The sequence below is a fragment of the Oreochromis aureus genome, linkage group 17 (assembly GCF_013358895.1).
Source record: "Oreochromis aureus strain Israel breed Guangdong linkage group 17, ZZ_aureus, whole genome shotgun sequence".
Classification (NCBI taxonomy): Eukaryota; Metazoa; Chordata; class Actinopteri; order Cichliformes; family Cichlidae; genus Oreochromis; species Oreochromis aureus.
The window spans coordinates 15,211,971-15,233,886 of NC_052958.1; the positions used below are offsets into that span (position 1 = coordinate 15,211,971).

General features: G+C 40.3%; 2 protein-coding genes across 2 annotated transcripts; both read left to right on the forward strand.

Annotated features, from left to right (window-relative positions):
• The first annotated feature begins 425 nt into the window (after window positions 1-425).
• Window positions 426-9,937, forward strand: LOC120433994 (serine/threonine-protein kinase pim-1-like). The gene is made up of 11 exons (XM_039601337.1): window positions 426-745; window positions 6,378-7,323; window positions 7,739-7,975; window positions 8,111-8,143; window positions 8,175-8,240; window positions 8,361-8,455; window positions 8,594-8,641; window positions 8,723-8,941; window positions 9,033-9,213; window positions 9,300-9,470; window positions 9,560-9,937. Exons 2-11 carry the CDS (start codon window positions 7,260-7,262, stop codon window positions 9,649-9,651), a joined length of 1,206 nt encoding a protein of 401 aa, XP_039457271.1. The 5' UTR covers window positions 426-745; window positions 6,378-7,259; the 3' UTR covers window positions 9,652-9,937.
• Window positions 9,938-16,931: 6,994 nt separating this feature from the next.
• LOC120433995 (serine/threonine-protein kinase pim-1-like) lies at window positions 16,932-20,118 on the forward strand. The gene is made up of 9 exons (XM_039601338.1): window positions 16,932-17,793; window positions 18,210-18,445; window positions 18,581-18,706; window positions 18,828-18,922; window positions 19,061-19,108; window positions 19,189-19,356; window positions 19,501-19,664; window positions 19,768-19,937; window positions 20,027-20,118. Exons 2-9 carry the CDS (start codon window positions 18,397-18,399, stop codon window positions 20,116-20,118), a joined length of 912 nt encoding a protein of 303 aa, XP_039457272.1. The 5' UTR covers window positions 16,932-17,793; window positions 18,210-18,396.
• Window positions 20,119-21,916: the final 1,798 nt, after the last annotated feature.

Consider the following 21,916-nt stretch of genomic DNA (forward strand, 5'->3'; position numbering starts at 1 on the left):
AATGAGGTCTCTGTGAATCATTGAAACATAAAAACGGCACCTAACACAAGAGATGAACAACTGTTTTCTACACATAACAGAAAATTTTACTGGGAGCTTGTGACAAAACATCATTTGTTGTCATTTTTTTTCTTGAATTTATGAAAAATGATAAAAATTAAAAAGTTCAAGAGGAAAAATACCATTTTTATACCAGCAAGGTGATTCCCAAAGAGCTATTAGATGAAAACCTGCCATATCTTGGCAAAGGTGGAATGTGTCAAGTAAATTATCAGGAAAAGTGTGGGCTACGGGAAAAAGAAATACAAATGTGTACAGTAACCAACTTTATTTCTGTTGGACTGAAAAAAATGAAAGTTAGTGGATTATAAATGTTCCTCACAATTCTGTTTGCACCAAACTATCCAATAACCCCGCCCCCCCAACCCCCAGTCCATTGTTCACATCGGTTGACAATAAAGTTATCGCTGTAAAGCACAAATGTAAAGTATTGTGTATGATAATGCTTGGTGTATATTTTCAGCCACACCAAAACCCTGCATAAGAATAATCAAGGGATATAAATTAAACAAACACAAAAAACACTGGGTCAATGACCCAGTACCATGACAGTTGAATGTACAATAATAAAGACTTTAAATCAGATGACAATGTAGCTGACACTGTGTTTATTAGTGTGTGATCAACCAAAACTCTTCATACTGTCATCCTGTCAAGAGTGTATTCTTAATAAGACATTCTTCAGGTTGAATAAAGACACTCAGACAGTTAGAATATAATAACAGCAACGTGCATGCGTGAGGCCTCTGGCGAGACCCCGCGCACGGGTGAGGACTCTGGTGAGACCCACGCACGGGTGAGGACTCTGGCGAGACCCACACCGAGTGCAGGCGATGGCTCTTTATTTATAGTTTACATCGTGTATGCAAATACGTCACATTTCCTCTTTTACAAATTCCTTTAGACCAACAGTTGTATATGTGCGTGTGTGTCTGCTTCTTTCTAAAAGACGTGGCGCTGACTTAATCTTTTGTGGTTAGGGAGTCGCGCATCTGTTTTCCTGTTGTGGTTTAGGTGCCTCATCCGTTTTCTATTGTAGTCTGGGTGACCCGCATCTGTTTCCTGCTTAAACTATATGTATTGCAGAGTTCACTGTCGGGTTGCATGACAATGGAGCAATACATCGAATCTTGTGACATGGGAAAGTACAGCAAATTCTGTGAAATATATAAACACTTTACAATATGCTTGAATATTAAAAGATAATAAAACAAAGAATAAAACACATAAAACATAGAATCTCATAACATTCCCTCCTGTTGTTAATATATTTCACTCATACTTCATAGGCTTCAGTAGACAATCACTTGTTTGCACATTTTCAATTGCTACGTCATGTTAAGTGCAAGAAATTCTTACACACAGTCTTCTTCTTCTTCAGTTGCTATGGGACTATAAGCTTGTGCCAGGAAGATTCCGGTTGCAGTGTCTTTAGCAACTTTCTTAATCAAAGCTTTGAAACATGGTACAATACAACAAACAATAATGGCCAACATCACTAGAATACTGCATAAAGTGGCTGCTAATACTTTGATTGTGTCTGCCCATTACATGGGTCTGAGTCATTTGTTGTGGACGAGTAACCTTTTGGAGCACATGCACGCAGACTTGTATTTATTACTGTTTCTAGAGTTTGTAGTAGGTTTACAAAGAATGCCATTTCAGTTTTGTTATGGGGTACATAATTATGCATTAGTTGGCATTCCTCTGACCAGCATCGTCGTCGAGTCCTGTTGGGGACTGGGTCCTCTCCATTTGAGTGATGGGTTGCTCTTCTGGTTTTGCAGGTTGGACTGATCTTCCTTTACTCTACCGGGCAGGTGGGGCTAGGTCGGTGCTCGGGCTACAATGGGGTTTCTTCAGGTCGACCAAGTTCACCAGATCACCTAGTGTGTTGACTGAAAGCGAGAAGTCAAGAGGGCGGGGTATACCCAATCTGCCCTCTCCTCCACTCACAGATCACTAGATGATAGGTGGACTGGCGTCTGGGCTTGTGTCCCCTTGTATTTCTTTTTGGCGTGGCTCTGGTGGATCCACGAAGGTCTTTCAGCGATCTTGCACGCTGTTGGCGTCGTTAGCAGGACCTGAAAAGGGCCCTCCCACCTCGGAGAGCTCCAGTTTTTCCTCTGGAGTACCTTGATCAGGATCCAGTCGCCTGGTTTCAACCTGGAAGAGACTGGAGAAGAATCATTCGGCAGTTGGTTGCTCAGAACTATTTCTTTGTTCTCTAGCAGTTTTGTCATCCATTCTGCTAGGGTTGTTTCTCTGACTGACTTGTCTATTGGTTCACTGGTGATGAGCAGAGGAAAAGGTCTACCATGTACAATTTCAAATGGTGTCAGTTTCTGCGAGCATTGGGTTAATCTCATCCACATTTTTACTAGGCCTATACACTCTGGCCACGGTCTTCCTGTTTCTTCCATGCATTTTCTAAGTCTCTGTGCCGTTAGTTCTTTCCGCTAGGCCGGCACTTTGAGGATGGTAAGCACAGTGATATTTGATGTTGAACCCTAGTGCTTCAGAGACTTTGCTGATTACCTCATTGACAAAGTGTGTCCCATTATCTGATCTTATCAGAGTGGGGATGCTATATGTTGGAATAAAATGGTTACATAAGCATTTTGCTGAAGTTTCGAAATTTAGAGTGTGTTTTGGAGATTATATCTCTTATCCCTCCTGTTGACGCATGGAGGGTAACTCCATGTGTCACTAAGGCTGCTGTTTTGTGTAGAGATTTTGGAAGTATTGGTTTTCCTTCACAAATCATCAAGTCGTCTTTTAGTTGCGCTCCGCATTTCAGCCATTTCTTTTACTCAGCTGTGGGAGCTGCTTTTTGTTCATCCTTTGTCAATAAAATTGTTTCCCTTTGTAATTTCATAGTCATTCTTCTGATGTGCTGCACACTTGCAAACTGCTAAATGTCGCATCACATGAGGAGTTTCCTCCCGTGTAAACAGATGTGTGCCATGATAAAACCTTCTCCACACACTAAAAACTAATTTCAACTGTTGTTACATCTTATTCACTTTTTTTATAATACAGTTATTTTTCAAATCTAATATCAATCAACTAATTTGCATATCAGCTTATAATGCGCTAAATTGACAGGTCAACAGAAATGCACGTTCAAAAGATTATCACAAAAGAGAATTTCCTCCATACAGTAAATTACTTGTGTTGCATCAATCAAGGAGAAAGCATCTCACAATTTATTGTATTACCAACTAAATTTATTGTCTGATCACTGCTTGGTCATACCAGACTCTCTCTGTGTTTTTATTTTTCCTTCTTTGTTTTCACAAACGTTTCACCTATTGTCCTGCAAGCTGGAGAGTTAAATGTCAGTAGTGGGTAAAATCAGCAGTTGATAACAAAACTATTAAGGTTTTCCTGTTTTAACACCAATGTGAGATATAGAGGCGCACATATAGTGTGTGCTCTAGTGTAAGCTGCTCTTCATTGCATGTATGTGTGTTAGTACGCTTGCATGCAGGGCCTCTGGGACTGTCTCACCCAAAAGGCCATTTTCTTAACAGTTGCCTCGCGTGTGTTAAGAAAGGCAAATGTGCTTGTAGCACTTGTGAGATTATTATGCTGTCATATATTACATTATACCTGTAATCAAAATGAGTGAATCATAATACTGCTGGAGGCCACATCATACTTCTTAGTTAAAAGAATGTGAAAATCATTAGATTTATTAGATAGGTTTGTATTATCCTATACTGCTGATTCACTGCTGATTTACTGTGAGTGAGTTACACTGTTTCATGACATTTCATACTGCCGATTTAAAAGAGTATTGTGTTCAGAGAGCAGAGGCCTCTCTTTTTTTTTTTTGTGATAGTAAAGAGCCACGGGAGCGTCACCCCACCCTTGGTGGAAGCAGAAAAACAGGGAGCCAAGGTCATAACTCAGGCTCACAAAGAGTCAGAAAGAATGTGAATACTTAGTTTTGTGGCTGTGGTGCATTTTGTATGGCTTCTTTTCTTTGTTTAGTAGCTTTCTGCCTTCACCTGAGGGTGTGCCCTAAGCATGTGACTTCAGGTCTCCATAATTGGAGTTTATTTAAAGATAAATAAGATGATTTCATATATTGCTCGCAGATCATGCACTAGACGGTATGTTGCAGTATTAGCCTGCTTCAACACTTAAACAAAACATCACTCTTTGTTTTATTATTATTATTATTATTATTATTATTATTATTATTATTATTATCCTGTCTCAAAACAGAAAATGAAATTGTAGTTGTTCTTGGCTGAGAAACACAAAACCTCTCTTTTTTTCCTTTTTTTTTTCAAAACAAGAAACTAAGTTTTAATCTCTCAGCCTTGTCACATAAAACAAAACAGATAACCCAGCTCTCAGCTGGCTCTGGACTTTATCATCATCAAGGACACAAAAAGAAAAAGAAAAAGCTGCTGCCAGAAACAGAGCAGAAGTGTGAGGAAAAAAATGAGCTCACAGACAGCTGCATGTGTGACCTTTAATATGCAGCTTCTGCTCTAAAAACAAATAAAATGTGTAACTTGCTCATCAGCTTGGTAGTGTCCACATATTTAATTCATCTTATTCAGCTTCTCAAACCTGTAGCTTTAGCTGTTGTATACAGGGTTTGGCTCATTAGTTGTTAGTATAGGTTTGCTCTTCATCTTAACAAAGTCTCATCTAAGATGACAGGTTTACAAGCAGGTCAAGTGTCTATGCACCTGATTAGTGTAGTTATTTCCTTATTTTCTTCATCTCCTATATCATTGTACTGAGTTTGAGCAAACCTTAAGCTTGAATCAGACTACTTTTGACAATCTTCCACCTCGCATCATAACTGACTGAGGTGCCTCTTCCTATTAATAGTATGTCATTATTAATGTTATCATTGTATTGTTTTTCCTTTTTATAATAGCAATAGTATATCACAATACACTACTTTACTACTAATATACAATAGTATATTAGTTTATATTTTATTATGTATCCATCAAAGGCCGATGTGACCTGCAGTTTCACACCTTCCCAAGCTGGAGACATTTTCCTTGGCTGAACAATGACACAGCCGTAATGTACCTTATGCATCTCTCTTTTTATTTGATATATTTTGTGTGAATTATCTGGTTTCACGCATTCTATTCATTCAGCTTGGTTGTCTTCCCAATTTTGTTTCATTGCTTTAATTTAAGTTAACCTTAATTTAACCTTTTGTTTATTCCACTTCATTCCTCTTTCCATGCTTTAAAATATTACAACTCTTGTGTATGTTTTGATTTCTTTTTAGCTTCCTTTTCAGTATTTATTTCTGCTTGGAAGGTTTCTTATAATTTAGTTAATGCATTTTCCTCCCACGTGGGACATTTAGGTTTTCTTTGGATTTCTCCATCTATATGCACCAATTTGTCCGGCGCCTGGACATTTCTTTTCTAGCCACTGCTCGTCAGCAGTGAGTTTTGTTGTTTTATTTCCCATTTTGATTTTGTGTTATTAATACTACAAACAGAACTGTGTGACCTTCTCTGGTATTAGAGTTTAGGGAGGTTATTAAGGCAGCCTTCTACCCTTGTCCTAATGTCAAGGGTGGCCTTAATTTTATGCGCGAAGCGCAACCTTTTCCCTTCCTCACCAGTATTTCAGTCGACACAGGAAAACAATAGAAGTGGTGTAGGGTCCTACTGTCCCTCTTCAAATGACACTCACTTCCTCTTTTTAAATACAAACAATTCACATACGCGGTAGTGTAATCCTATTTTAATTGACACTTTCCTTTTCCCATTTACTCCCGGAGTAAATTTTGTCGACTACCTTCAGCTTTTAATTGCGAAACGAGTCTCTTCTGGACTGCCAGTTTCGTCTTACAAGCGAGTCTTTTAGACTACCAGCTTTTTTTTATTGCGAAACGAGTCTCTTCTGGACTGCCAGTTTCGTCTTACAAGCGAGTCTTTTTTTAAACTGCCAGTCCCTACAGGACGAGTTTTTCCCTTAGAAAAGTGTCAATCTAAAAGACGATTATTTGCGATGTGTCTTTGAGTGTTAATATTCACCTGGTTATGATGATATAAGTGCCGGTCAGAGATTCCTCCTCGTTCCCCAGGATCGTGGACCTCTTACTAAGAACGCTGGCCAACCCCGAATTCACGTAGTTGGTCTTTTCTCCTTCATAGGAAAGAGGCTGTCGACAGACTTCAGCGCGGGCTCTCCACGATGTCAGGAAACGACGAGGTCACTCCGTTGGAGCATAAAATTAGTTATAATTCGATGTCCTACATCCGGCTCGAAGGACCAATTAAATGTCAAGAGTTTATTTTTAATAAGACATTCTTCAGGTTGAATAAAGACACTCAGACAGTTAGAATATAATAACAGCAACGTGCATGCGTGAGGCCTCTGGCGAGACCCCGCGCACGGGTGAGGACTCTGGTGAGACCCACGCACGGGTGAGGACTCTGGCGAGACCCACACCGAGTGCAGGCGATGGCTCTTTATTTATAGTTTACATCGTGTATGCAAATACGTCACATTTCCTCTTTTACAAATTCCTTTAGACCAACAGTTGTATATGTGCGTGTGTGTCTGCTTCTTTCTAAAAGACGTGGCGCTGACTTAATCTTTTGTGGTTAGGGAGTCGCGCATCTGTTTTCCTGTTGTGGTTTAGGTGCCTCATCCGTTTTCTATTGTAGTCTGGGTGACCCGCATCTGTTTCCTGCTTAAACTATATGTATTGCAGAGTTCACTGTCGGGTTGCATGACAATGGAGCAATACATCGAATCTTGTGACATGGGAAAGTACAGCAAATTCTGTGAAATATATAAACACTTTACAATATGCTTGAATATTAAAAGATAATAAAACAAAGAATAAAACACATAAAAACATAGAATCTCATAACACATCCATACATGAGGTCTTTATACAAATGATGAAAAGACAATGAAAGAAACTGTTTAATTGATATGAAATGATTGAATTATATGAAATATTATGGCTTTGTCTGCCAGATTGTTTTTCTGTAAACTACTTTGAACTACTGGCAGTCAGTGATGTCACTTAAAGGCAAGATTCTATGTTGTGTTGCCGTAGTTTCCAGAGTTTACTTATAAAGCTCACTTACAGAACTCAGTTAGAAACCTCAAGCATTTGAAGGACGCACATTTGAAGGAATATCAACTCATTACGGTGACATTTTTGATTTTAAAAGCTCTCCGAAATGACCAAGAAAATGGAAACAAGAAAAAGCACGACTCCAGCAGATAAGAAAGATTCAGATCAAGGTAAGTAAAAAAAAAAAAAAATCCTGGTAAAATCCCCCCAAAAACAGAATGTACAATTCTAAAAATGTCGACACTGTGTGAATCATTTTTAGAGCGTTTCAGTCCTGTGTTTGATTGAAAAGAGCATAAATACAACATGTCTAATCAAAGAAAGGTTGCAGGTGCACTTTGTCTTTTGGTGAAATAATGTAATAAGTTTATTCTTGGACTCAACAGTAAAAACAGACCAACAAGTGTCATCAAGATCTAAGACTTAGTAGACCTAGTATCGACTCGCACTAATCCGTTTTTTAATCCCAGAATAAACTTGTGATAATTTAAGCAATAGCAGTTTCCTCAAATTCTTTGCCATCAAAATGCTTCCAGTCCTGATGTCGGGGACTCTTTTTCACCACTGTGTTGGTGTCGTTTATAGATTGTAAGACCAGGACTGCTAAAAGAAAGGCCAGTCCTGAAAAGAAGACCCCAATAAAAAGGAGGAGGGTCGCTGAGCAGGCTGGTCCTTCCACCAGCTCGGATGTGGTCAAAGGAGTGAAGCGCAAGGTTGTGCAAGATGGAGAGGGCACAACGAACCAAGCAAAGAAGGCTAAACTTCTCGACCATATGAGTGGTGACAAGGAGCAAGCGTCTTCCTCGCTGGACACTGGTAAAGGTAGGCTAATTAGTTGAGTGAGGGGTAGATTAAGTGTGGTTGCTAGGTTTAAGATATTGGTGTTTAGTGTTTGGGAGACATTTGAGTCTATCATCCAGTGAGCTGGTGTGCTTTTGGTGTTTTCCACATCTGCAGACTTGAACAACAAACAAGTGTGTCCAAGAAATGGTAAAGGAAGGCCAAGGGAGACAACAGAGAGTCACCCAAGAAAAAAAAAAAAAAAGGAATGTGGACCAGGATAAAAAATCAGTGGCTGACCAAAAACGTAAGTAGCAAGCAGCCTGGGTTTTATATTCAGGAAAGAGCAAAAGGAACATTTAGGCTACAGAAGAAAGTAATTTGTGTCACAGCTGTAGTAAAACAAGATTTATGTTTGTCTGTTTAGGTGAATTTGAAGCCAGATACGTGGAGGAGCACCAGCTCGGAGAAGGAGGCTGCGGAGCAGTTTTTGCTGGCTACCGGATAGAAGATCGTTTTCCAGTAAGTGTTCAGATGATCGTAGTAAGACAGGCAGTAACGCAGATAATGTATAATATCGTAAGCTGAGACGTGTGCTGTGTTTCCACCTTTCATTATGTCGTACTGAGGAAATGCTCACCAATGCTCTGTGTCTTTTAGGTTGCCATCAAACACATTCCCAGAAATAAAGTCTACTGCAAAGTGGCGGTAAGTGTCCAACACTTGAATCAGTTTTACATTACTGGATTGAATGCGGCGTTCCTCATTATCCACTTTGTAATATTTCAGGATGAAAATGGGAAGAGGCTCTCTGTGGAAGTGGCCATTATGCTGAAACTTGCAGGTGAAGCAGAAGGGTCAGTAGGAACATCAGCACCTGTGTCCTTGCTGGAGTGGTTCAACCTTGGCAAAGAACTGATCCTGGTGCTGGAGAGACCTGTCCCCGCTGTGGACCTGCAAAAATACAAAGCAGAAAATGGAAGAACTTTACCAGAGGACAAGGCCAAGGTAGGTTGACTGGAAGAACCTTAGACTGTACAGCATTCAATCAAGGCGCAAAAAAGCATTAACTCATTATTGTCTTTTTCATCTTTTCCAGGTCATTCTGAAGCAACTAGTTGATGCTGCAAAGGAACTTGAGGATAAAAACATCTTTCATCGGGACATCAAGGGAGAAAACATTCTGATTGAGACCGGCTCAGATGTGCCTCGTGTTCGCATCATTGACTTTGGACTGAGCTGCTTTGTTAAGCAGCGATCTCTGTATCGCGTCTTCTATGGTAACATATTCTGCTCCTGCTTTTCACAGATGTAACAATTTGTGTCTTTTGTTTTAGCAGAAATTGCAATTGTGTCTGTTTGTTAGGTACTCCTCTTCACACCCCTCCCGAGTGGTACAGGAGGAGCTGCTACAGGTGTGGACCCACCACGGTGTGGCAAATGGGAGTGGTGCTGTATGAAGCGGTTCATGCACGGGACTTTGATACCGAGAGGTTCCTCAGCAACACACTGAGCATCAAAAAGCGTCTGTCCACAAGTAAGAAAACTTCACACTTCCAGATTCACGGATGCCTTGGATCACTAGAACTATCATCTTCATCTTTTTTATCTTTTCTTTCTGTCCAGAATGCCGGAATTTCTTGGAAGCATGCTTAACTAAAGTCCCGGAGAAGCGCCCAACACTGGAGGAGCTCCAGCATCACCCCTGGCTAAGATAACACACACAAACACACAATTCACATCTTATCATGCAAGTGTGATACATTGTAGTAACTTGCTTTCTTTTTTCTGTTGGACAGGAATAGATAGAATGGGACAATTAAAAATAAAATCAAAATTTTGCTTTCTTGGAGTTCCTGTAACCACCCCAGCCATCCCAGGAAAGGGGATCTCTCTTTGAATGGGCTTTCCCGAGGTTTCTTCCCATCAATCTGGCCCCCTGGGGAGTTTTTCCTCGTCTTCATAGAGAGCTTGGGTTGGGTCAGGTGCTCCCTCAAAACTGTCTTTATTTGATGACATCAAATAAAGATGTTTTACTTAAAGTAAAATTTGATAACAATAAAACTTGTTTAATTAATCTTTGCTGAGGATTCTCTTTCATTACTATTTCAAAGATTGTTTTTTTTTTTTTTTACCCATGGTGCATTTTGACAAGTAAGAAAACTAAATCAGGTTAAAGTGTGCACAAAGACAGTCACACTGCAAATGCTCTGAAGACTCGCATCTGTTGCTCTAACCCCCAACCAGTTTGGACAGATTTCCTGGTTCTACCACAGTTTTTTTTCCTTTTAGAAGGGAGTTTTTCCTTCCCACTGTTGCTGAGTGTTTGCTCATAGTGGGCTGTTTGATTGTAAAAGTAAAACAATAATTCAGAGGCATTCATAGCAGACTTATCACAAAGGGGATCTATACAATTTCGACACGACCAAATATAACTCCATGATGTATAAAATTTCCTGTGGATAATTACTCCTATTTGTAACTTTACACAAGAGAAAGTTTGCTGTCACACTGTTTATAACAGGTTGTGTTTTGTCCTCTGAGTTGAGCCTTTGGTTGCAGTTTATTGAAGAATTTCCTCTGAAGTAGCTGTTGATGAAAATTTAAAGTCCTGCTTATTCACAGAAATGTGCTTTAGTTAATGTTTCTGACATGTCTGCCTCAGTGGATCAATAGAAGATCTGGCACAGGAAACTAGATGATGAAAGAAGGGTAGGAGTCCAGTCAAAAGCTATGGTAGCCATACTGGTTCAGTGTCAGTGCCGTGCAGAGATGTTTAAAGGGTGGGTGCTCAAAGTTTGAAAGGGCACATAGAACCAGGCTGAAGAACAACAACACACATTCTTTAAGTATCTAATATTGAATTGCATCATACCATATCACTGTCATCAGGTGGGGACAACACAAAGCAAACGTAGCCTATGTGTTACCTGATGCGGTACAATGGCACTGTTGAGGGGTTGCTGCTGCTGATAGTGCCGGAGGGAAGAGCTCTGTTAATCTGGGACTGTAGACTGTAAAAAGTCCATAGGAGAGATGGTAGCTGATTAAACAAGTGTTATGAGATAATAATAAAATGCAACCAACCATAAGGCAACAAAACTGAGAAATAAATGGATGCTGGTGAGGGATCCACTGCCCTTAGCAACCTCACACTGCTCCTTTTGTCACTGTTTCCTCCTCATATCCTTACAGGGCATGTCTGGATAATGTTATATTCTATATATAATAATGTTAAATCTAATATAATCTGTTTCTTAATGTATTTTCTTTAAAACTGTGTTTTATATAATATCGTAATTATAATAATCCATAATTATGTGGATATGCATATTAGATTAAATACAGGCCCCCCAGAAAGGCAGGGAAAAGCCCTCTAACCTACTTTAAAACTAAACTAAACATTACTTTAAAACTAAAACGGTGGACAGAGCTACAGACCCATGACACCCTTACCCAGTTAGCTAGCAGCTAATGACGAGCAGTTAATAAAAGGACAGGTAATGTTTTTCGCGCTGTTACACACACAACACGCTCATTTGTTTCAGTTTGTCAGTTGTCACAAGACAGTTTACTAACGTATACATAATAGCCTAATACTGCTGTGTGCTGTAGACTACAGATTACGCTACTTACTATTACTTACTGGGTTTTGTTGCATCAGTCTACCTCTCCCAATTAACCTGTGTTTCTCCGACGGCTCAGACGGCAAAAAATGCGCGTGCTCGTTCCCAGTTCATAACCAGCGCGCTCTTCCGTCAAGGGCGATCATTGGTTAATGGTAGTCATGTGACTGATGCAAGCCAGATCCTTTTATTTCGCAAAACTGTGATTAATAGTTAAATGTTATTGTTGAGGGGCACAGGCAGGACTCCACGGGCACGCACACATTAAAAAAAATAATAAAAATAAAAAAAATAAATAAAAATTTGCCTCAGAAAAAGGGCATTTGGGGCACCCATCAGGAAAGGGGCAGGTGCTCAAGCCCCTCGCCCCGCATGTTACTGTTCAGTGTCATTAAACTTTGAATAAATTCCCAACAGTGTCATCAGCAAAGCACTTGACACACGTTGATCACACCTCCTCCATGGCTTCACAGTGGAAACCATGTATGTAGAGACCATCCGTTCACCTTTTCTGCATCGCACAAAGACACGGCAGGTGGAACCAAGGATCTCAAATTCGGACTTATCAGACCAAAGCACAGATTTCCACTGGTCTAATGTTCATTCCTTGTGCTTCTTGGCCCAAACCAATCTCTTCTGCTTGTTGCTTTTCCTTAGTAGTGGTTTCTTTGCAGCTATTTGACCATGAAGGCCTGATTCAAGGATTGTCCTCTGAACAGTTGACGTAGAGATGTGTCTGCTACTCGAACTCTGTGTGGTTAACTTTTTTCCTCTCAATAAAAGTTCAAATGAGGGTTCCTGATGGTTAGGGACAAATGGAATCGCATGGCAGGAAAAAGATGGTGTAAACAGACCAAACTTTAGTCAGGAGAACAACTGAGATGATTTCTTATGTCATCTCTCAACAACCAGATTGCAGTGTCCCAAAGAGATGACGCTTTCTTCAAAAAATCTTTGATAATATAAAGCACATCGAATCCAATCTAACAAATAGATATAATTTAAAAGAAAAATAAATTTAAAAAATAATACAAAAAAATAATAATAATATTCTTGCACATGAGCTTCCTCATAGTTTCCAAACCAGATGTGGAGATTAAGTTCTACCAGTCTGGGAAATAATTTTTCATTTAACTTATTGTTTGCTGGGTTGTTACTTCTTCAGACCTCTGTTTGAATTATGAGGACCTCCTTCATTTTTTCTTTTAGGTTGCAGCCTAATATTTTCATTATTTCTTTACATTTCTTTAAACTCTTGGTGCAAAAGTCTCGAGGGACTGATAATTTCTCTCTATTTTTATATATTATGAAGGTCGGTTCTTTAGACATTGCCTGCTTTTTAAATTATTTTCAGTCCTGTCCTCGAACGTTATTTCAAGCTATAGTGTAATCCAGGTGAGTCCAGCAAGATGCTGCATGGGTTTGATGGGTGCAGACCTTAATGTCTGAGGTACCAGCTTGGGTAAATGTGCAAAGGTTACTGTAATCCACGCCACATCCACGGGTCTGAGGCCACTTAGGGAAGTAGAGTACTGGGAGCAGCAGATCAAATGTCGTGGGAGCTCTAGGGACAACAGGCAGGATCCATCTAGGGGTGTAGTCCGCTGGTCCTGTAGTTCCACGAGAAGCACGAAGATAAGCCCTGACTCTGACGAGTTTACCAACTCACCTTCCCTGTTTCCTTGGGCGCTTCTTCCATGGTGTGGCGTGAGGGTGGCGGCACAGCTGGAACAGGCATCTCAGAAAGTAATGGAGGAAGTCCATAACCTTCTCCTGTCACCGTTTGTTTAAGAGCTAGATTGTAAGATGCTTTGATTTCTAATAGCAACTGGCGAACATGGAGACCTAGGACATCTTGAGAAATTATAAAAAGGAACAGAGCTAGCATCAGCCAAGACAAGACTGGCAAAGTTGACAGACGCGATGCCGTCCATCTTACTCCATGTAAGTTTCAGTTCAGAACTTCTTCAGAGAACTGAAGAAGGCGCACACACACAGAAAATCCGCAGGAACTAGCTCCAACTGAAGAACATCTCTGTACTTGTCCTGCTAGACCTCAGTCCAACGTTTGTTACTGTTGATCATAACATTTTATTACAGTGATTAGAGCATGCACGTTCCACAGGGTCCAGTACTCAATTCTGTTTACATATATATACATGCTTGCTAGGGCTGCCACAAACGATTATTTTGATAGTCGACTAGTCACCGATTATTTTTGCGATTAGTCGACTAATCAGATCATGCATCCATTGAACGTAAAACATACAGCTTATTGCACCAGCATGCATCTGCTCTTATATAACTATCATTATCTTACAGCTTTAAGTGTTTAAGGTATGTGCTAACTAAAAATAAAGACAAGATGATAGTTTATTGAATTGAAATTTGCAGATTGTTTCGGTGGAGTTTAATAAACGCAGCTGTCTGCTCCTTGCTATCTAAAATATAACAGGACACCGGAGTATATTCTCAAGCATCTCACACTTCTGATAATCACTCGTCTGCTTGACGTTTATTCAGCTGTGTAAAAACTATAACTTTCATCTCAGCCAAACCGATTTACTCAGGAACAAATAAAATACTGAATAAAGCCAAACAATAACATTTTTAAGTTATCTAAGTGACTAATATATCATGTTTAACCTGAGTAGCGAAAGACGGCGGTGGGTTTGAAAACGATTTGCCGGGAGTCCGGTGTTCTCACCAGCTCTAGTGAGCCTTCAACCCCAGCTAGCTATCGAGCTAGTGGGTAACAGACATCTCCGAAAACGTCGGAGCGCTTTTGAAAATATGTGGTGTTTTGATAAACTGAGCGGATATTTGAAGTTTACACAGCTATATTCCCGCCTGAAAATATGTTAAACGTTTATTTTGTGACCCAGAAAGAATAATAAGAGTAACATTAAAACTAACTAGCTTCCGCCATTGTTGGAAACTGAGGAGGGCCGCGATGGGTCGCGCTATGAATTCTGGGAGTTTCTTCTTCGGGGTTTAACGGCAGCTGGCATCCCTGTGCATGCAGTGCTGCCATCTTCTGTTTCAGTCCGTTATTACACTCTTAAATCCTCCTAATTCCTGCGTCTTTTGTGATCTTACAAAGCTTCAAACGACGTGTCGACTATTAAATTAGTCGTCGACGATTTTGATAGTCGACGTAATCGTGACTAGTCGACTAATCGTGGCAGCCCTAATGCTTGCCTTAGGCAGTATCATTAGAAGGCATAGCATACATTTTCACTGCTATGCAGATGACACCCAACTTTATTTACTGTATCCATGAAGCCAGATAACACAGACCAATTAGTTACACTGCAGGAATGTCTTAAAGACCTGGATGGCCTTTCTGCTTCTAAATTCAGATAAAACTGAGGTTATTGTACTCGGCCCTGAAAATAGTAGAAATGGGGTTTCTAGTCAGATGCTTACTCTGGATAGCAAAAACTAGTTCATGCACTTATTACTTCTAGGGTGGACTAAGGCAATTAGTTATGATCAAGATATCCTAAAAACTCCCCGAAAAGCCTTCAGTTGTTCCAAAGTGCTGTAGAGTACTGACAGGTACTCTACAAGAGAGAGCATATTTCTCTATTACTGACTTCTCCTCATCGGCTCCCTGTTAAATTCAGAATCAAATTTGAAAAACCCGCTCCTCACATACAATATCTTGAACAATCAGTCTTCATTTTATCTTAATAACACTGTAGAATAGCTTAGTACTTGCCCAGTTGTGTATGTATGGAAACACTCGTACCACTTGTGTTTAAGACATGACATATTTTTGATCATATATTTGATCGGCGTTAACTTGGAACAGTGTGAATGAATATATATTGCATGCATCTTGCAAGCACTTGACTCCCTAGTATAATTCTCAAATTTTCACTTTAAAGCAGATAACTCGTAAGCTGGTGAGGAATTTGAATCTCACTCATTTAGAAGATCATCGTATAGTCTGGAAAGCCAATTTGCTGCTCTATAAAAAAGCCCTCCGTAAAGCTAGAACATCTTATTATTGACTGATTGAAGGAAATAAGAACCAACATAGGTTTCTCTTCAGACCATCTCACAAATGCAACAATATATATGAGTACTCTTAACATCACTGATAATTATATGGACTCTTTTTCTCCAATTGATCTTTCTGAGTTAACTTCAGTATTTATTTCCTCCAAACGATCAACGTGTCTTTTAGATCCCATTCCTACAAAACTTTCTATAAAGAGGTCCTGCCATTAATTAATGCTTTAATCTTAAATATGATCAACCTATCTCTAATAATCGGCTATGTACTGCAAGCCTTCAAGCTGGCAGTAGTTAAACCTAAATAGCCATCTCTAGAGCAAGCGGCCTTAGCTAATTATATGCCAATCTCTTTCCTTTCATATCAAAAATTCTTGAAAGAGTACTTGTCAAACAGCTAACAGATTGCCTCATGCATTAGGTGCTGCGTCCTCATGCTGCATAATCTGCCAACTACCTTGATGATGTTATCATCCACAGTGATCACATCTGGGTGGAGCATGTCAAGTGTGAGGCTGCGGTCCTTGAGACCCTGAGGCAGGCGGGCTCACGGCCAACCTGAAGAAGTGTGCAGTTGGATGGAGGGAGGTACAGTATTTTGAGTACCACTTGGGGGCAGTCAGATGCGTTCGCAGGCGGAGAAGATGGCAGCCATTGGATCCTGCCCTGACGAGCCCGTCGGCTGATCTCACCTGAAGATCGCGCCCAGATCTGGTCCAGTGGATGGAACGCTGGCCAGGCAGCATTTGCACAGGTAAAAAAAGCTCTCTATAGGAAGCCGGTGTTACACACACCTAACTTTTCACTCCCTTTCATTCTGCAGACCCGACACCTCAAAGAGAGGGCTGCCGTTTTGTCCCAGCAGGTAAGGGGGTCGACCACCCGAGTGTACATCCGCAAGAAGCTGACCCACCGAGAAACGTGGTACAGCACCATGGAGAAGGAGTGTCTGGCGATCTTGTGGGCAGTTGATTCACTACGCTATTACCTCGTGGGATGCTCATTCACCCTCCGCTCAGACCACAGGGGGGTAGGTTCGGCAGGATGCGACCCCAGCCTCAGTCGGGCGGTGGGGATGTGTGGCAGGGGTCTTGCAGTGAGCTCAAGGGGCTGTGCCAGGAGATGATTGTGTTAATGAGGTCTCTGTGAATCATTGAAACATAAAACGGCACCTAACACAAGAGATGAACAACTGTTTTCTACACATAACAGAAAATTTTACTGGGAGCTTGTGACAAAACATCATTTGTTGTCATTTTTTTTTGAATTTATGAAAAATGATAAAAATTAAAAAGTTCAAGAGGAAAAATACCATTTTTATACCAGCAAGGTGATTCCCAAAGAGCTATTAGATGAAAACCTGCCATATCTTGGCAAAGGTGGAATGTGTCAAGTAAATTATCAGGAAAAGTGTGGGCTACGGGAAAAAGAAATACAAATGTGTACAGTAACCAACTTTATTTCTGTTGGACTGAAAAAAATGAAAGTTAGTGGATTATAAATGTTCCTCACAATTCTGTTTGCACCAAACTATCCAATAACCCCCCCAACCCCCAGTCCATTGTTCACATCGGTTGACAATAAAGTTATCGCTGTAAAGCACAAATGTAAAGTATTGTGTATGATAATGCTTGGTGTATATTTTCAGCCACACCAAAACCCTGCATAAGAATAATCAAGGGATATAAATTAAACAAACACAAAAAACACTGGGTCAATGACCCAGTACCATGACAGTTGAATGTACAATAATAAAGACTTTAAATCAGATGACAATGTAGCTGACACTGTGTTTATTAGTGTGTGATCAACCAAAACTCTTCATACTGTCATCCATACATGAGGTCTTTATACAAATGATGAAAAGACAATGAAAGAAACTGTTTAATTGATATGAAATGATTGAATTATATGAAATATTATGGCTTTGTCTGCCAGATTGTTTTTCTGTAAACTACTTTGAACTACTGGCAGTCAGTGATGTCACTTAAAGGCAAGATTCTATGTTGTGTTGCCGTAGTTTCCAGAGTTTACTTATAAAGCTCACTTACAGAACTCAGTTAGAAACCTCAAGCATTTGAAGGACGCACATTTGAAGGAATATCAACTCATTACGGTGACATTTTTGATTTTAAAAGCTCTCCGAAATGACCAAGAAAATGGAAACAAGAAAAAGCACGACTCCAGCAGATAAGAAAGATTCAGATCAAGGTAAGTAAAAAAAAAAAAAAAATCCTGGTAAAATCCCCCCAAAAACAGAATGTACAATTCTAAAAATGTCGACACTGTGTGAATCATTTTTAGAGCGTTTCAGTCCTGTGTTTGATTGAAAAGAGCATAAATACAACATGTCTAATCAAAGAAAGGTTGCAGGTGCACTTTGTCTTTTGGTGAAATAATGTAATAAGTTTATTCTTGGACTCAACAGTAAAAACAGACCAACAAGTGTCATCAAGATCTAAGACTTAGTAGACCTAGTATCGACTCGCACTAATCCGTTTTTTAATCCCAGAATAAACTTGTGATAATTTAAGCAATAGCAATTTCCTCAAATTCTTTGCCATCAAAATGCTTCCAGTCCTGATGTCGGGGACTCTTTTTCACCACTGTGTTGGTGTCGTTTATAGATTGTAAGACCAGGACTGCTAAAAGAAAGGCCAGTCCTGAAAAGAAGACCCCAATAAAAGGAGGAGGGTCGCTGAGCAGGCTGGTCCTTCCACCAGCTCGGATGTGGTCAAAGGAGTGAAGCGCAAGGTTGTGCAAGATGGAGAGGGCACAACGAACCAAGCAAAGAAGGCTAAACTTCTCGACCATATGAGTGGTGACAAGGAGCAAGCGTCTTCCTCGCTGGACACTGGTAAAGGTAGGCTAATTAGTTGAGTGAGGGGTAGATTAAGTGTGGTTGCTAGGTTTAAGATATTGGTGTTTAGTGTTTGGGAGACATTTGTGTCTATCATCCAGTGAGCTGGTGTGCTTTTGGTGTTTTCCACATCTGCAGACTTGAACAACAAACAAGTGTGTCCAAGAAATGGTAAAAGGAAGGCCGCGGGAGACAACAGAGAGTCACCCAAGAAAAAAAAAAGGAATGTGGACCAGGATAAAAAATCAGTGGCTGACCAAAAACGTAAGTAGCAAGCAGCCTGGGTTTTATATTCAGGGAAAGAGCAAAAGGAACATTTAGGCTACAGAGGAGAGTAATTTGTGTCACAGCTGTAGTAAAACAAGATTTATGTTTGTCTGTTTAGGTGAATTTGAAGCCAGATACGTGGAGGAGCACCAGCTCGGAGAAGGAGGCTGCGGAGCAGTTTTTGCTGGCTACCGGATAGAAGATCGTTTTCCAGTAAGTGTTCAGATGATCGTAGTAAGACAGGCAGTAACGCAGATAATGTATAATATCGTAAGCTGAGACGTGTGCTGTGTTTCCACCTTTCATTATGTCGTACTGAGGAAATGCTCACCAATGCTCTGTGTCTTTTAGGTTGCCATCAAACACATTCCCAGAAATAAAGTCTACTGCAAAGTGGCGGTAAGTGTCCAACACTTGAATCAGTTTTACATTACTGGATTGAATGCGCGTTCCTCATTATCCACTTTGTAATATTTCAGGATGAAAATGGGAAGAGGCTCTCTGTGGAAGTGGCCATTATGCTGAAACTTGCAGGTGAAGCAGAAGGGTCAGTAGGAACATCAGCACCTGTGTCCTTGCTGGAGTGGTTCAACCTTGGCAAAGAACTGATCCTGGTGCTGGAGAGACCTGTCCCGCTGTGTGGACCTGCAAAAATACAAAGCAGAAAATGGAAGAACTTTACCAGAGGACAAGGCCAAGGTAGGTTGACTGGAAGAACCTTAGACTGTACAGCATTCAATCAAGGCGCAAAAAAAGCATTAACTCATTATTGTCTTTTTCATCTTTTCCAGGTCATTCTGAAGCAACTAGTTGATGCTGCAAAGGAACTTGAGGATAAAAACATCTTTCATCGGGACATCAAGGGAGAAAACATTCTGATTGAGACCGGCTCAGATGTGCCTCGTGTTCGCATCATTGACTTTGGACTGAGCTGCTTTGTTAAGCAGCGATCTCTGTATCGCGTCTTCTATGGTAACATATTCTGCTCCTGCTTTTCACAGATGTAACAATTTGTGTCTTTTGTTTTAGCAGAAATTGCAATTGTGTCTATTTGTTAGGTACTCCTCTTCACACCCTCCCGAGTGGTACAGGAGGAGCTGCTACAGGTGTGGACCCACCACGGTGTGGCAAATGGGAGTGGTGCTGTATGAAGCGGTTCATGCACGGGACTTTGATACCGAGAGGTTCCTCAGCAAGAAACTGAGCATCAAAAAGCGTCTGTCCACAAGTAAGAAAACTTCACACTTCCAGATTCACGGATGCCTTGAATAACTGGGACTATCATCTTCATCTTTTTTATCTTTTCTTTCTGTCCAGAATGCCGGAATTTCTTGGAAGCATGCTTAACTAAAGTCCCGGAGAAGCGCCCAACACTGGAGGAGCTCCAGCATCACCCCTGGCTAAGATAACACACACAAACACACAAATCACACAATTCACATCTTATCATGCAAGTGTGATACATTGTAGTAACTTGCTTTCTTTTTTTCTGTTGGACAGGAATAGATAGAATGGGACAATTAAAAATAAAATCAAAATTTTGCTTTCTTGGAGTTCCTGTAACCACCCCAGCCATCCCAGGAAAGGGGATCTCTCTTTGAATGGGCTTTCCCGAGGTTTCTTCCCATCAATCTGGCCCCCTGGGGAGTTTTTCCTCGTCTTCATAGAGAGCTTGGGCTGGGTCAGGTGCTCCCTCAAAACTGTCTTTATTTGATGACATCAAATAAAGATGTTTTACTTAAAGTAAAATTTGATAACAATAAAACTTGTTTAATTAATCTTTGCTGAGGATTCTCTTTCATTACTATTTCAAAGATTGGTTTTTTTTTTTTTACCCATGGTGCATTTTGACAAGTAAGAAAACTAAATCAGGTTAAAGTGTGCACAAAGACAGTCACACTGCAAATGCTCTGAAGACTCGCATCTGTTGCTCTAACCCCCAACCAGTTTGGACAGATTTCCTGGTTCTACCACAGTTTTTTTCCTTTTAGAAGGGAGTTTTTCCTTCCCACTGTTGCTGAGTGTTTGCTCATAGTGAGCTGTTTGATTGTAAAAGTAAAACAATAATTCAGAGGCATTCATAGCAGACTTATCACAAAGGGGATCTATACAATTTCGACACGACCAAATATAACTCCATGATGTATAAAATTTCCTGTGGATAATTACTCCTATTTGTAACTTTACACAAGAGAAAGTTTGCTGTCACACTGTTTATAACAGGTTGTGTTTTGTCCTCTGAGTTGAGCCTTTGGTTGCAGTTTATTGAAGAATTTCCTCTGAAGTAGCTGTTGATGAAAATTTAAAGTCCTGCTTATTCACAGAAATGTGCTTTAGTTAATGTTTCTGACATGTCTGCCTCAGTGGATCAATAGAAGATCTGGCACAGGAAACTAGATGATGAAAGAAGGGTAGGAGTCCAGTCAAAAGCTATGGTAGCCATACTGGTTCAGTGTCAGTGCCGTGCAGAGATGTTTAAAGGGGTGGGTGCTCAAAGTTTGAAAGGGGCACATAGAACCAGGCTGAAGAACAACAACACACATTCTTTAAGTATCTAATATTGAATTGCATCATACCATATCACTGTCATCAGGTGGGGACAACACAAAGCAAACGTAGCCTATGTGTTACCTGATGCGGTACAATGGCACTGTTGAGGGGTTGCTGCTGCTGATAGTGCCGGAGGGAAGGGCTCTGTTGATCTGGGACTGTAGACTGTAAAAAGTCCATAGGAGAGATGGTAGCTGATTAAACAAGTGTTATGAGATAATAATAAAATGCAACCAACCATAAGGCAACAAAACTGAGAAATAAATGGATGCTGGTGAGGGATCCACTGCCCTTAGCAACCTCACACTGCTCCTTTTGTCACCGTTTCCTCCTCATATCCTTACAGGGCATGTCTGGATAATGTTATATTCTATATATAATAATGTTAAATCTAATATAATCTGTTTCTTAATGTATTTTCTTTAAAACTGTGTTTTTATAATATCGTAATTATAATAATCCATAATTATGTGGATATGCATATTAGATTAAATACAGGCCCCCCAGAAAGGCAGGGAAAAGCCCTCTAACCTGCTTTAAAACTAAACTAAACATTACTTTAAAACTAAAACGGTGGACAGAGCTACAGACCCATGACACCCTTACCCAGTTAGCTAGCAGCTAATGACGAGCAGTTAATAAAAGGACAGGTAATGT